General features: G+C 38.0%; 1 protein-coding gene across 1 annotated transcript in view; it reads right to left on the minus strand.

The window, feature by feature from the left end:
- The window catches only part of PHYHIPL (phytanoyl-CoA 2-hydroxylase interacting protein like), a 95,384-nt gene that overhangs the window by 8,436 nt on the left and 71,715 nt on the right, over positions 1–15,233 (minus strand). Inside the window, exons 2-3 of the mRNA XM_070364562.1 lie at positions 3,464–3,660; positions 1,501–1,675 (exon numbers count right to left, since the gene is read on the minus strand). Of these exons, the coding sequence (XP_070220663.1) occupies positions 1,501–1,675; positions 3,464–3,660 (372 nt within the window). The remainder of the gene's footprint in view (positions 1–1,500; positions 1,676–3,463; positions 3,661–15,233) is intronic.

The raw sequence follows: 15,233 nt of genomic DNA on the forward strand, positions 1-15,233 counted from the left end.
AATTCAGGAGAAAAGTTGAGGGGATATAGTAATTCTAATGTGACACATAAAATACAGGTAAAATGAGAATTCTTTACACACTATTAATACAATGTTGAAATCTTTAGCAATTTAATTACTGACTACTGGACTATGATGTATACCACATCTATTCTAAAATATATTTTCCCCACATTTCAGCATCTCTGACATGAGTCTAGTATATGTGATAAGAAAACACTGTTTCACAGTTTAATTGGCAGTTTAATTTTTTCTTAGCGATACATAAAGTGGTGGATCTTACAACTATGACATCTTAGGAAGAAATATAGCACCAGAGGGATACTATTTTGTTCACTCTCATACACTGAGATCCTTAGCAGCTTCCTCACAGAACAAACAAAAAAGGTTTATGATAAAATCACAATAATTAAGCATTAAAACTTCATCCATTCTACATATCCACATGGGAAATTTTATACTGAGTTTGAAATTAAGAGAGAAAAAAAAGATATTGAGATAAAGCAGTAGTTAAGCACATCCTGAGTCTGAAATAAATCTACTGTGAGGCTATGGGGAAAAAATAGCTGATTTATCTGAAGGATGCCTCAGCTGGGGAAGTTGCTAAGCAACCCGCAATAGGTGAGGCAAGTGTCTACGACTTTCTACAAGCTCCTTTGTGTGGAAACAAACATTTAGCCTCTTTCTACAGTTTTATAGAGGAAACAATCACCTAGACAAAGAGGAAACAAAGCCCTATTCTAAGAGACAGAAAGAATGGATGACAGATGTATTCAGGTAGCTATGTCTTTGTGTCCCTTCACCATCTATTTAAGTGCTCAATAAATATTTGTTTCTTGACTGAATGAATAAACAAGTATATAAATACACGATATGAATGGTTATGGTAACCTTTTCAACCCATTGGGCTATTAAGGTACAATTCAAGATCAAGAGGGACGGGCTTTCTACATTAGACACCCCAATGCCAAATGGCTATGAGGTACTTTCATGAAGCAGAGACACACAAACTCACACGACATGAGTTTAGAGAGAGATGATCAGCATTCAAGTGAAAAGTCCAATAACATTTCTGTTAAGTAAAGTCATTGTGATCTGCCTTCATTTCCTTAAATTAGAGAATGATGTTTCTGGCTTCCTTCTTTCAAGAGTGTGAAAATAAATGAAAAAAAGGAAGAAAAAAGATCTCTCTCCCTCTCAAAATGAATCTCAAAATATGCTGAATATATTTTCATACTGCATCAATTTTTATTTGTAAAGCCTTTACTTTGAAAAATCAAACTGTGCATGTAGCACAGAAATAATTTAATGCCATTACCCAGCTTTTGCTGAGAACCTCCACTCTATCAGTTTGTTCTGTCACACAGTGCTACTGGCAATGTAAAAATGACCAATGCAATAAATATCACTTAATAATTACAAAAATATACTTTCTATAATTAGCTTTCCAGGAACTATTAAATAAGCACCCCCCCCCATATTTGTACCCAGTTCTCTTACCTGCTGTGCAGAATTCTATAATTTCACTCCATTCAGACACAACATAATCACCATCAACTTGTTTTGAGGCAGTCTGCACTGCTACTGTATACTCAGTTCTTGGGCTCAAAAACCAGTGTCCACGGACAGTCATCGGCAAGGGAACAGCTTTTGCCACCAGTTTTGTTGGAACATCCTAAGAAAGGAAAGGAGGAAGAGAGGTACGGGTGGGTGGAAGAAGATGAATTAATGTAGCAGTATAACTTGAGTCAACTGTAAACAGTGTGGAAGAACTTATTAAATTCCTAGCTAAAATGTTTAAAGATATTTAGCAATTACTATCTTCAAATCTCTTATTCTTCAGATGTAAAAAAAAAAAAAAGGCCCGATTTGATCAAGAAACATGCAAAGATTACACAGCTAGCTAATGGCGTAAGTGTACATGGATTCATCTTCTTGACTTCTAGTATAATGTTCTTCTTTGTACATTCCTTAATATGCTCCTTAAAATGCAATATTCTAATATTTTAAAATATTATATTTATTTAATATATTGCTGCTGTTCAGTCAGAGAAGCCCATTATTAAATATTTTATATGTGAAGGGACAGAATATTTTTAAATAAATGATTGCTTCACATGCAAATGTGGTAACATTTGTTTTACTTGTATTCAAGTGTGGAGCCTATATCACAGAAAGTCTAGGTATTTTAAAACGATGATTAATAAGGTAACTAAACCTGGTTCATATTCACTGTATTTCCAAAGATATGGTATTCTAAGTATGGGATGAAGAAAGGGGGTCAAATCTTGACCCCTCACCATTTAATGCTAAACATTTCAAAGCTAATTCAAAGAAGCCAAGTGTCACCAAAGAGAATATCCAACACTAGAAAGATTAAAATTGGAACATAGGAAATTACTGTTTTATCAATCTTGTCCTATCACATTTGTCTGTACATATAAGACTCACTCACCATTAGTATGTATAGTTTTACTATACACATATAGTAAAATGCATAAATTTTAGACAAGAATTCTTCCAAAAGATTTATCAAGTTAAAATCTAGTTATAAAATATTAAAGTAAGATCAGTTTTCATATCAATGAAAACACTGAAAACATAAGAAAGAATTTTTAAGTCAGAGAACTATTTATCCTCTCTAGAGCTACTTCTGGAGACAGATATGTATCGGTTAAGATAGTGATAAGCAGACAGCTAAGAGCATAAATATTAGAGAATTGTTACAAGTCTAAAACACCTAAAGGCTATTTTTACTCTCAAACAATAAAATTGATTACATAAAGCAATTTTCAGCCCGTAAGTATTTTGACAAATATACTAAAGTCTATAAGCTGCCACTGATATTCTCCTTTTGGCAGTTATTTATAGGGAAAAATGTGTGCTTCAGTGGAAAACTATGAACCATCTATAGCACACTCTGCTGGTTGTCTTCTTCCGATTTTGCGGAATATATTCTACAACTCTGTAATTTGTAGACATGCGATACCAATTCCGTTATTCTTATCTAAACACATGCCAGTGAATTTTGTCCCCTGGAAGTACTCCCTGTCCTCCTGCCCTTGTTCTTCACCAACACCACACGGGTTTTGCCTCCACTGTACATTTATTTCAATATCCTGGTCCTTAAAATGTCTTTTCTGGACCATCCTTTGAAGTGGCTCTATTAAAAACTTCATCAGTTACCTCATTAGTGTTAAATAAAATCTTTAACATGTTCATTTTTATGTCTGTATAAGAGTTAAGATTTCACCTTTTCTGGGAGAAAAAAGTGTATTTTAACCCATATATGTGTCATTTCCTTATAAAATTTCTTGGAAGGATACAGCTTTTAAATGACATAACTTTCATTTTTAATGTCAAGTATAAGTAATCAGTGCAACATTATTCCTTCTTTCAAAATGGCATCATAATTAGAAAGTTTTAAGATACAAATGAACATAAGGCTGTGTTAGCATTTTACCTTGTGTTTAAATTTATTGGAGTTCTTGTTCTCTTTCTTATTGAGGTCAATGAAATAGTGTGTAATGCGGTCCTTTGACTTTGAATCCATTTCCCATGAGATCTTGAATGAGTCGCAGGTGATGTTGCTTATTTTGATGTTGCGTGGCACAGGAAGTTCCTCCATCTCTGCTATGCCACTGTCCTGTGATTTGTTCCCTGCGAGAAAACAATGCACAGATAGTTTCTGACTAGTGAACTCTTCCTAGTTTGCAAGGCCATTAGCTACCTGTTTGTGAACTCATCTAATTACTAAATTTTAGATTTCATTTTGTTCATGAAGTAATTTGAGTGTTAATGATAGTAAGACTGTCATTACGTGATCACATTACCAACAAAAAGCAGAAATGAATTAGTCCTTACCACCTCTATGTTTTCAGTCTTCTCTCCCAGTTTCTGCTTTTACAGAAATGAAAGCAAGAACGCTGTCGATCCACCTCTCTAACCTATGAAAGTTTAGCCTTACATGGTAGATTCTGTCTGAAAAGGGACCATTTTTCTTACATGACCAATTGACTCTGCTCTAAAGTAATCCTAGGTGTTTTTAAGCTAAATGAAATCAGAAACGTTGATAATGATATGAAAGAGTCCAGTCAAATAAAGGGAAATTTCTTTTAAAAAATCTGTGAGGTGTCAGTGACAGACTATAAAAATTGTTCCTTTTGGAAATTTATATATAGAAATAGCACATAATGTTTATGTTATATTTACAAATAATATAAAAGACCATTTTTAAAACAGTTACTGTAAAGGGATTACTCTAGGAATCTTTTTACCTGTCATAGCCATGCTGATTGATATTATTAAAATCTTGAAGAACTCATCTGACATCTGGTTACTTTACAGACTATGTCCTACATTTTCAATTCAAGAAAATTCTATCACTTTGGCCAATATTATAGAGCAGAGTATGACAGATGACAGGACAAAAAGAGAAAATATAGAGTTGACAAGTTTGTTTCATATGTAACAAAGACATATTGAATGAAATTTTACTCCACTTCTTCCTGTGTTCCTTTTCCCCCAAGACAAAGTAAAATTCAATGCCCCAGAAAAAATATATAATTGTTATTCATATTATAAAAGTCATAGGTCATAGATCAGCTATCTAACTTTTCTTTAACATAATAAAATAGCAAATCTTGATCAACAAAAACTGAAAGGAACAACAGTGAATGTCCCTTTGTAACAACACCTTCCACTTTCAGATTAGTTTGTATTCTTTACCCCCACAAGGTCTTCCCAGCTGGCTCACTGGTAAAGAATCCATATCCCTTGGAGTAGGAAATGGCACTCCTATATTCTTTCCTGGGAAATGGCATGGACAGAGGAGCCTGGCAGGCTATAGTCCATGGGCTCAGAAAGAGTCGAACATGACAGAGCATGCACACACAGCACCTCTCCCCCCGCACACCCTCTCAATCACTGTTGTAAGACTTTTGATAATTTGCAGTCTTATTATTCATCCATTTGTTTCACCACAAGCTGTGTTGTGGCCAGAGCAACCTGATGACAAAGACTAATTTCAAAGTAACTAAAGTTCTTTATTGTCATTCTTGAACAATACTTTGAAAAATCCTTTCTTCTCTCATGTACTCCCTCACACCCTAGTTTACCCAGATTCCCATTTGATGAAACTCCCAGAAAAATTATTCCTTCACTTTTTTTTGCACGCCCCCCCCCCCGCCCCCCCGACACACATGGCCTCATAGCATCCCAAATTGCTTCTTGCAGATGACACCACCCTTATGGCAGAAAGTGAAGAGGAACTAAAAAGCCTCTTGATGAAAGTGAAAGAGGAGAGTGAAAAAGTTGGCTTAAAGCTCAACATTCAGAATACGAAGATCATGAAATCTGGTTCCATTGCTTCATGGCAAATAGATGTGGAAACAGTGTCAGACTTTATTTTTTGGGGCTCCACAATCACTGGAGATGGTGATTTCAGCCATGAAATTAAAAGACGCTTACTCCTTGGAAGGAAAGTTATGACCAACCTAGATAGCATATTCAAAAGCAGAGACATTACTTTGCCAACAAAGGTCCGTCTAGTCAAGGCTATAGTTTTTCCAGTGGTCATGTATGGATGTGAGAGTTGGACTGTGAAGAAAGCTGAGCGCCGAAGAATTGATGCTTTTGAACTGTGGTGCTGGAGAAGACTCTTGAGAGTCCCTTGGACTGCAAGGAGATCCAACTAGTCCATTCTAAAGGAGATCAGTCCTGGGTGTTCTTTGGAAGGAATGATGCTAAACTCCAGTACTTTGGCCACCTTATGTGAAGAGTTGACTCATTGGAAAAGACTGATGCTGGGAGGGATTGGGGGCAGGAGGAAAAGGGGATGACAGAGGATGAGATGGCTGGATGGCATCACCGACTCGATGGACGTGAGTTTGAGTGAATTCCAGGAGTTGGTGATGGAAGGGAGGCCTGGTGTGCTGCAATTCATGGGGTCGCAAAGAGTTAGACACAACTGAGCGACTGAACTGAACTGAACTGAACTGAAAAGCCTTTCAGAAGTCAAGTGAAGGAAGAAACAAAGTGGAATCTCTTTAATGGCCTTGGGAAAGGGAAAGGCAATAAATATGCAAATGGTAATTTTTGTTCTAGTTAATAAAAGCTGACATTTTCTGATTGCAGTTATCTTCAAAACATAAGCAACATTAAATGAAAACCTTTCTGAACTAACAGCAGACAAATCTCCATGTGATTTACATGCATTATAAGAAGGAACCAAGATGGCTGAGGAGTAGGACTTGGAGCTTATTTCCTTCCACAGATACATCAAAAACACTTTTACAAATGGAATGATTTGCACAGAACGTCTACTGAACACTGACAAAAGACCTCAGCTTTCAAAAAGGGCAAGAAAAGCTCAATGTAACCAAGTAGGACAAAAAAAAAATGAAACAAAAAATGAGAGAGAAAGGCACTGGATGGGACCTGTGCCCGGGGAAGGAGCTGTGAAGGAGGAAAGGTTCCTGTACCCTGGGAAGTCTTCTCACCAGCAGGGTGAAGGGGGGGAATCAGCTGGGACAGAGGGGGAACACCAGTATGCGGAAGGCAAGAGAGAGTGACCTGCACAGACAGTTGGCACTGCCACCCTGTGCCCCCCAGCCTGGGGTGCTCGTCCACTGGTATGGGCAGCAGCTGGGTGCTGAAGCTCAAGCTTCAGGTCAGACCCAGGGAGAGGACTGGGGCTGCCTGTGGGCAAACAGCCTGACTCTTCAGTTGTGAACTGTGACAACTGAGAGTGCACTCGGAAGAAGCTGAGTTCACCAGAGAGGCAAGGCACCATTACTAGGGGAGCCCAGGAAGAGCGGTGAGACCGCCATAGGAGCTTCTTTACATGTGTGCATGCTCTCAGGCAACAGGATGCTACCTCTATGAGTTCTGGGGTTGGGCAAGAGCTGTTGCCACCATTGTGGGCTCTAGAAGTGGGCAGGGGCTGCTGCAGAAACTAGGGAACATGGCCGCAGAAACCAGTTGCTGCCGCTGCAGTCAGGGGAAGCATGCATGAGCAGGGAGCAGGCACCAAGCCCTGCCTCTGCTGTCCTAGGAGGGCATGGGCTTTGCCACCACTGGGAGATCCAGAAGTAGGTGCCGATCACTGCTCCTGCTGTCCTGGGGCGCACACGCCACACTGCTGTTGGGAGACCCGTGGGTGGGCGCTGATCACTGCCACCATACCAGGAGAGCACGCAAGGGGTGCTGCACTCACACACCCCATATCAAGGGGATAATGAGCAACGCACATTGAGGAAGGAGGCAGAAAGCATTTCAAATAAAAGCAGCCCCTCAAGTTTGGACAAAATGGTGAAGTAAAAAGACTTGAGCTCACTTCCTCTTATAAAAACACCAAAATCACAACTGAACAACTATTGACAAAAAGACTGGAACCTACCAAAAAAAGTTTTATACCCAAAGATGAAGAAGCTGTGAGATGGCGGGGGGGAGGGGGGGGTAATTTCACAATATAATCAAATCCTATACCAGCTGGTTGGGAGACCCACAGACTGGAAAATAATGGTATCACAGAGGGTCTCCCACAGGAGTGCTAGTTCTGAGCCCCACTTCAGGCTCCAGAACCTGAGGGTCTGGCAGTGCAAGGAGGCGCCTCCAGCATCTGGCTTTGAAAACCAGCAGGGTTGGAGTGTAGGAACTCCCCAAGACTGGTGGAGACAAAGACTCCACGCCTAGATGGTGCACAGATGATTTCCTGTCCCCTGGGACCCAGAACAAAGCAGTGACTCCACAGGAGCTTGGGCTAGACCTACCTGAGGGTCATGGAGAGTCTCCTGGGGAGGCAGGAGTTGGCTGTGGCACAGTGGTGGGACAAGGAGACTGAAGGCAGAGCCCCCCCGCCCCGCCCCCACCACAATGAAACTGAAACTGTGATTTATAATCTGACAAACAAAAGTCTAAGATCAGATGGCTTCACAGGTGAATTCTATCAAGCCTTTAGAGAAGAGTTAACACCTCTCTCTCTGAAACACCTCGAAAAGTTGCAGAGGAAGACACATTCCCAAACTCATTCTATGAAGCTACCATCAACCTGGTACCAAATCCAGGCAAAGATACCACACACACAAAAAGAAAATTATAGGTCAATATCACTGATGAATATAGATGCAAAAATTTGCAGCAAAATACCAGCAAATAGAATCCAATGATACATTAAAAGGATCATATACCATGATAAAGTGGGACTTTTCCCAGGGATGCAAGGATTTGTCAGTATCCACAAATCAACTGTCTGATACACTACACTAACATACTAAAGAATAAAGATCACATGATCATCTCAACAGATGATCAGAAAAAGCTTCTGACAAAATTCAACACCCAATCATGATAAACTCTACAGAAAGTGGGCACAGAAGGAACATACCTCAACAAAATAAAAGCCATATTTGACAAACCTCTAGCTAACATCATACTCAGTGGTGAAAAGCTCTAAACAGTTCCTCTAAGATCAAAAACAAGACAAAGATGTTCACTCTACCACGTTTATTCAACATAGTTTTGGAAGTCCTAGCCATGGCAATCAGAGAAAAAAAATAAAAGGAATCCAAATGGGAAAAGAAGAAGTAAAACTGTCACTGCTAAGATGCTACCAGAAAACTACTAGAGCTCATCAATGATTTCAGTAAAGTTGCAGGATACAAAATTAACACATAGAAATCTGTTGCGTGTCTATACACTAACAATGAAAGATCAGAAAGATAGATTCAAGAAACAATCCCATTTACCATCACATCAAAAAGAATAAAATAGGGCTTCCCTGGTGTCCCAGATAAAGAACCTGCCTGTCTGTGCAGTTGACACGGGTTCAATCCCTGGTCTGGGAAGAACCAACCCGCTGCAGAGCAACTAAGCCCACGCACCACAGCTATGAAGTCCAGTGCTCTAGAGTCCGGGAACCACAACTACTGAGGCCTCACGCTGCGACTACTGAAGCCTGTGTGCCCTAGAGCCCATGCTCTGCAACAGGAGAAGCCACCACAGTGAGAAGCCCTGAATACACCTCACCTAGAGAGTAGCCCCTGCTCTCCACAACTAGAGAAAAGCCTATGCAGCAATGAAGAACCAGCACAGCCAAAAGTAAATAAATAAAATTATTTTTTAAAAAAGAATAAAATGTCCAGGAATAAACCAACCTAAGGAGGCAAAAGACCTGTACTCTGAAAACTGCAAGATGCTGATGAAAGAAATCAAAGATGACAGAGATGGAAAAATATAACATGTCCATAGATTGGAAGAATCAATACTGTCAAAATGACTACACTCCCCAAGGCAATCTACAGACTCATTGCAATCCCTATCAAATTACCGATGGCATTTTTCACAGAACTAGAACAAAATAATTTTTAAATTTGTATGCAGGCAAAAAAGACCCCAAATAACCAAGGCAATCCTAAGGGTGGGGTGGGGGGAAACAAAAATGGAGCTGAAGGAATCAGGCTCCCTAAATTCAGACTATACTACAAAGCCACCATTTTCAAACATAAGGTGCTGACACAAAACAGAAACATTACCTCAATGGAAGATGATAAAAAGCCCAGAAATAAACCCACACTCCTGTGGTCACCTAATAAGTGACAAAGGAGGCAAGATACACAATGAAGAAAAGACACTCTTTGGAGGAGATGCTTCTGGGAAAACTGGAGAGCTACATGAAAAAGAATGAAATGAGAAAATTCTTTAACACCATATACAAAAGCTCAAACTGGATTAAAAGCCTAAATATAAAACCTGATACTATTAAACTCCTTTAGAGGAAAACATAAGAACAACACTCTTTCATATAAATAATGGGTTTTTTAAATCCATCTCCTAGAGTCATGGAAATAAAAACAAAAAATAAATGGGATCTAATTAAACTCAAAAACTTTGTACAGCAAAAGAAACCATAAATAAAATGAAAAGACAACCCACAGAATGGAAGAAAATATCTGCAAATGATGTGACTGATGAGGGATCAATCTCCAAACTATACAAACAGCTCATGCTACTCAATATCAAACAACTCAACTGAAAAAGGGTATAAGACTTAAATAGACATTTCACCAAGGAAGACATACAGATTGCCAAAAAACACATGAAAAGATGCTCAACATCACTAATTATTAGATAAACGGAAATAAAAAGTACAATAAGTTACCACCTCATGCTAGTCAGAATGTCCTAAGTCGCTTCAGTTGTGTCCAATTCTTTGTGATGCCATGGACTGTAGCCTGCCAGGATCTTCTGTCCAAGGGGTTCTCCAAGCAAAATACTGGAGTGTATTGCCATGCCCTTCTCCAGGGGATCTTCCCATCATCAAAGGCCATCATCAAAAACTCTATACACAATAAATTCTGGAGAGGGTGTTGAGAAAAGGGAATCCTCCTACACTATTGGTAGGAATGTAAATTGGTACAACCACTATGGAGAACAGTTATATGTATTTTCCTTAAAAAATTAAAAATACAGCTACCATATAATCCAACAATCCTAATCCTGGGGGTATCTCCAAAGAAAACCATACTTCAAAAATATACATGTGCCACAATGTTCATTGCAGCACTATATACAACAACCAAGACATAGGAAGTGATATAAATGTATATCCACAGATGAATGTATAAAGATGTGGTGTACATACACAATGGAATATTACCTAGCCGTAAAAAATTATGAAATTATGCCATTTGCAGCAACATGGATGGACCCAGAGATTATCGTACTAAGGTAAGTGACTCATACAGAGAAAGACAAATATCATATGACATCACTTATATTTGGAACCTAATTTTAAAAAATGATACAAAAAAACTTATTTTATTTTTTTTACAAAACACTAGGCCATTCAGATATTACCTAAAGGGGAAGTGACAAATGGATTATACAGTGCAAGTGACAAATAGATTTAAGGGATTAGATCCGACAGAGTACCTGAAGAACTATGGATGGAAGTTCGGAACACTGTACAGGAGGAGGTGACCAAACCATCCCCAAGAAAAACAAATGCAACAAGGCAAAATGGTTGTCTAAGGAGGCCTTACAAATAGCTGAGAAAAGAGAAGCAAAAGGCAAAGGAGCAAAGGAAAGATATACCCATCTGAATGCAGAGTTCCAAAGAATAGCAAGGAGAGATAACAGTCTTTTTAAATGAATAGTGCAAAGAAACAGAGGAAAACAATAGAATGGGAATCACTAGAGATCTCTTCAAGAAAATGAGAGATACCAAGGGAACATTTCATGCAAAGATGGGCACAAAAAAGGGCAGAAACGATCTGGACCTAACAGAAGCAGAAGATATTAAGAAGAGGTGGCAAGAAAACATAGAACTGTACAAAAAAGTTCTTAATGATACAGAGAACCATAATGGTGTCATCATTCACCTAGAGCCAGATATCCTGGACACTGAAGTCAAGTGGACCTTAGGAAGCATAACTACCAACAAAGCTAGTAGAGGTGATGGAATTCCAGCTGAGCTATTTCAAATTCTAAAAGATGATGCTATGAAAATGCTGCACTCAATATGCCAGCAAATTTAGAAAACTCAGCAGTGGCCACAGGACTAGAAAAGGTCAATTTTCATTCCAATCCCAAAGAAGGGCAATGCTGAAGGGAGTATGACAAGGCTGTATATTGTCACCCTGCTTATTTAACTTCTGTGCAGAGTACATCATGTGAAATGCCAGGTTGGATGAAGCTCAAGCTAAAATCAAGATTCCTAGGAGAAATATGAATAACCTCAGATATGCAGATGACACTACTCTAATGGCAGAAAGTGAAGAGGAACTAAAGAACCTCTTGATTAAGGTTAAAAAGGAGAGTGAAAAAGCTGGCTTAAAACTCAACATTCAAAAAATGAAGATCATGGCATCATCCAGTCCCATCACTTCATGACAAATAGATCCAGAAACAATGAAAACAGCGAGAGACGTTCTTTCCTGGGGCTTCAAAATCACTGTAGATGGTGACAACAGTCATGAAATTAAGAGACACTTGCTTCTTGGAAGAAAAACTATGGCAGACCTAGACAGCATATTAAAAACCAGAGACATTCACTTTGCTAACAAAGGTCCCTATAGTCCAAGCTGTGGTTTTTCCAGTAGTCATGTATGGATGTGAGAGCTGGACAATAAAGAAGGCTGAGCACCAAAGAAGTGATGATTTTGAACTGCAGTGCTGGAGGAGACTCTTGAGAGTCCCTTGGACTGCAAGATCAAACCAATTCAATCCTAAAGGAAATCAAACCTGAATATTCATCTGAAGGCCTGATGCTGAAGCTCCAATACTTGGTTACTCATTGGAAAAGACCTGATGCTGGGAAAGATTGAGGGCAGGAGAAGGGGGAGACAGAAGATGAGATGGTTGGTGGCATCATCGACTCAATGGACATGAGTCTGAGCAAACTCAGGGAGATAATGAAGGAGAGGGAAGCCTGGGGTGCTGCAGCTCATGGGTTTGCAAAGAGTCGGCCATGACTGAGTGACAACAAAACAAAAAGACTCACAGATGTAGAATACTAACTTATGGTTACTAAAGGTGTTTGGGAGGGATAAATAAGGAGGCTTCAAATAACATTTCACACTACTATTTATAAAATAATCAACAGGGACCTCCCATAAAGCACAGGAAACTTTACTCCATAGTTTATAATAACCTGTATGGGAAAAGACTCTTAAAAAGGATATATGTATAACTGAATCACTTTTTTCTACACCTGAAACTAACATAACGTTGTAAATCAACCATATTACAATATGAAATAAAAATTTAAAAACAAATCATATGCATTATAACTATCCACATAATTTCATTTTTTTTTTATTTTTTAACTTTAAAATATTGTATTGGTTTTGTCATGTATCAACATGAATCCGCCACAGGCATACATGTGTTCCCCATCCTGAACCCTCGTCCCTCCTCCCTCCCTGTACCATCCCTCTGGGTCGTCCCAGTGCACCAGCCCCAAGCATCCAGTATCGTGCATTGAACCTGGACTGGTGACTCATTTCATATATGATATTATACATGTTTCAATGCCATTCTCCCAAATCATCCCACCTTCTCCCTCACCCACAGAGTCCAAAAGACTGTTCTACACATCAGTGTCTCTTTTGCTATCTCGTATACAGGGTTATTGTTACCATCTTTCTAAATTCCATATATATGCATTCGTATACTGTATTGGTGTTTTTCTTTCTGGCTTAATAATTTCAAAACAACTGAGTGACAAAATTGTTAAGAAAAAATAAAGCTATTTTGAATTTGATCCAATTTATTGAAAATACACCTTCAATATATTGCCAGTATCTAAAGTACTATATTTTGCCATGTAAACTTCCAGTTTTTTTATCTTTTCAACTGAAAGTTACAGTTTCTAGAATATAATCTTAATACTTTGCTTTATACAGGTTCTCTTCTACTTGTTGAAACTTGATTAAAATTTTGTTACCTTTATTAAAAGGTGGAAACTTGCTCAAATCAGATTTTGCCATTCAGAACAATATAAAGCTTAAATCTATAGGATGTGTTATATCAGGAACACTTATTTTCAAGTTCCTTATCATAATCTGAATTCTTAATAAAACCACCAGATTAGCCTCTATACAGCTTTCTTACTTGGAAAGAAAAATAATTTAAATAATTCTTACCAGTTTACATGTAACTTGCTTTTTACGCATGCTGTATGAATTCATTTTTAATTGAGATTTTGAGATAAGTGACAGAAAACAATGATTCTGTCTTTAAAATTGGTAAAAACAATAGGGAGCCACATGATGTTAATATTCAATAACCAGCCAATACTATCTCAGATCTGTACAATCAAGTGTACTTTCAAATGCAGCTTCCCCTTCACCATATTGGTAATTCAAGCTACATTTTTTTCTACTTTACATGCCAAATAATTCTAATAACTGTGGCTATACTGCTCACTGGTCATACTGAGCGAAGAACAAATAAGTGGGGCTTTCTATACATCCAAAATATGAAAATTGCTTTTTTCAGAACAAGTATTTCAAAATTACTTTCCTAACAACAGCAATTAATAAAATACAAACTGAAAACCTAGCCAAATTATACTGATATATTTTATATGTAAGGTTCTTCTTTCACTGAACTTAAGCTGACTACCAAAAAATGATATTTAAAAAAACAGATTTATTGAAATAAAATTCACATACCATACAGTCATTTGTTTAAAGTGTACAACTCAATGTCTTTTAGTAGATTCAGAGTTCTGTATCCATCCCACAATCAGAACTTGTTTTTTACGTCAGAAGAAACCCCACACACCTTAGCTGTCACTCTCCAATCCCAACCTCTTCATGTTCCCTCTTCCTTCAATCACTAATCAATTTCCTGTCTTTGGATTTGCCTATCCTGGGTATTTCATTTAAATGGTATCATTTAATATGTGGTCCTTTGTGACTGGCTTCTTTCACTTAGCATACAATTTTCAAGTCTCACTCATGTTGTATAAAGACTTTATTTCTTTTTATTCCTGAATATTTCATTGTATGGATATACCAGCTTTTCTTTATCTACTTGTCAGCTAATGGATATTTGGCTTGTTTCTACTTTTTTGACTATTTGTTGCTATGAACATTCATGTACAGGTTTTTGTGTGAATATGTGTTTTCTCTTTTCTACAGTATACACCTGTAAGTTGAACTCTTGATTCATATGGTAACCTTATGCTTAAATTGCTAAGGAACTGCCAAACTGTTTTTCAAAGTGGCTACACTATTTTATATTCCCACTAGCAGTGTATATGGGTTCTAATTTCTCCACATCCTCATCCACACTTCTTATCATCTATCTTGTACTTTTGGTATCATTGTACATTTGGTATCATTAGGCCATTGCCTAATTCAAGGTCACAAAGATTTACACCTAAATTTTCTTCCTAAATTTGGCACTTACATTTAAGTTTTAGATCCATTCTTAAGTTAATTTTTATATATGGTTATGAAGTAGGGGTCCAGGTTCATTCTTTCCCATGTAGATACACAGTTGTCCCAGCACCATTTATTATTTTTTCCTCATTTAGATATACAGTTGTTCTTCCACCATTTATTATTTTTCCACCCTTGTCTAAAATTAATTGGCTAAGCTATACTGCTACCTTTCGAGTCCAGGTTGCCATCAGTTCTCACCTAGATGATTACAACAGGAAAGCTCAGCTGGCTTATACCCATGACTCTCCTAAATTCAGTCTCATTAGAGCTGTTGCTGCT

Source organism: Bos mutus, chromosome 28, assembly GCF_027580195.1.
Source record: "Bos mutus isolate GX-2022 chromosome 28, NWIPB_WYAK_1.1, whole genome shotgun sequence".
Taxonomy (NCBI): Eukaryota; Metazoa; Chordata; class Mammalia; order Artiodactyla; family Bovidae; genus Bos; species Bos mutus.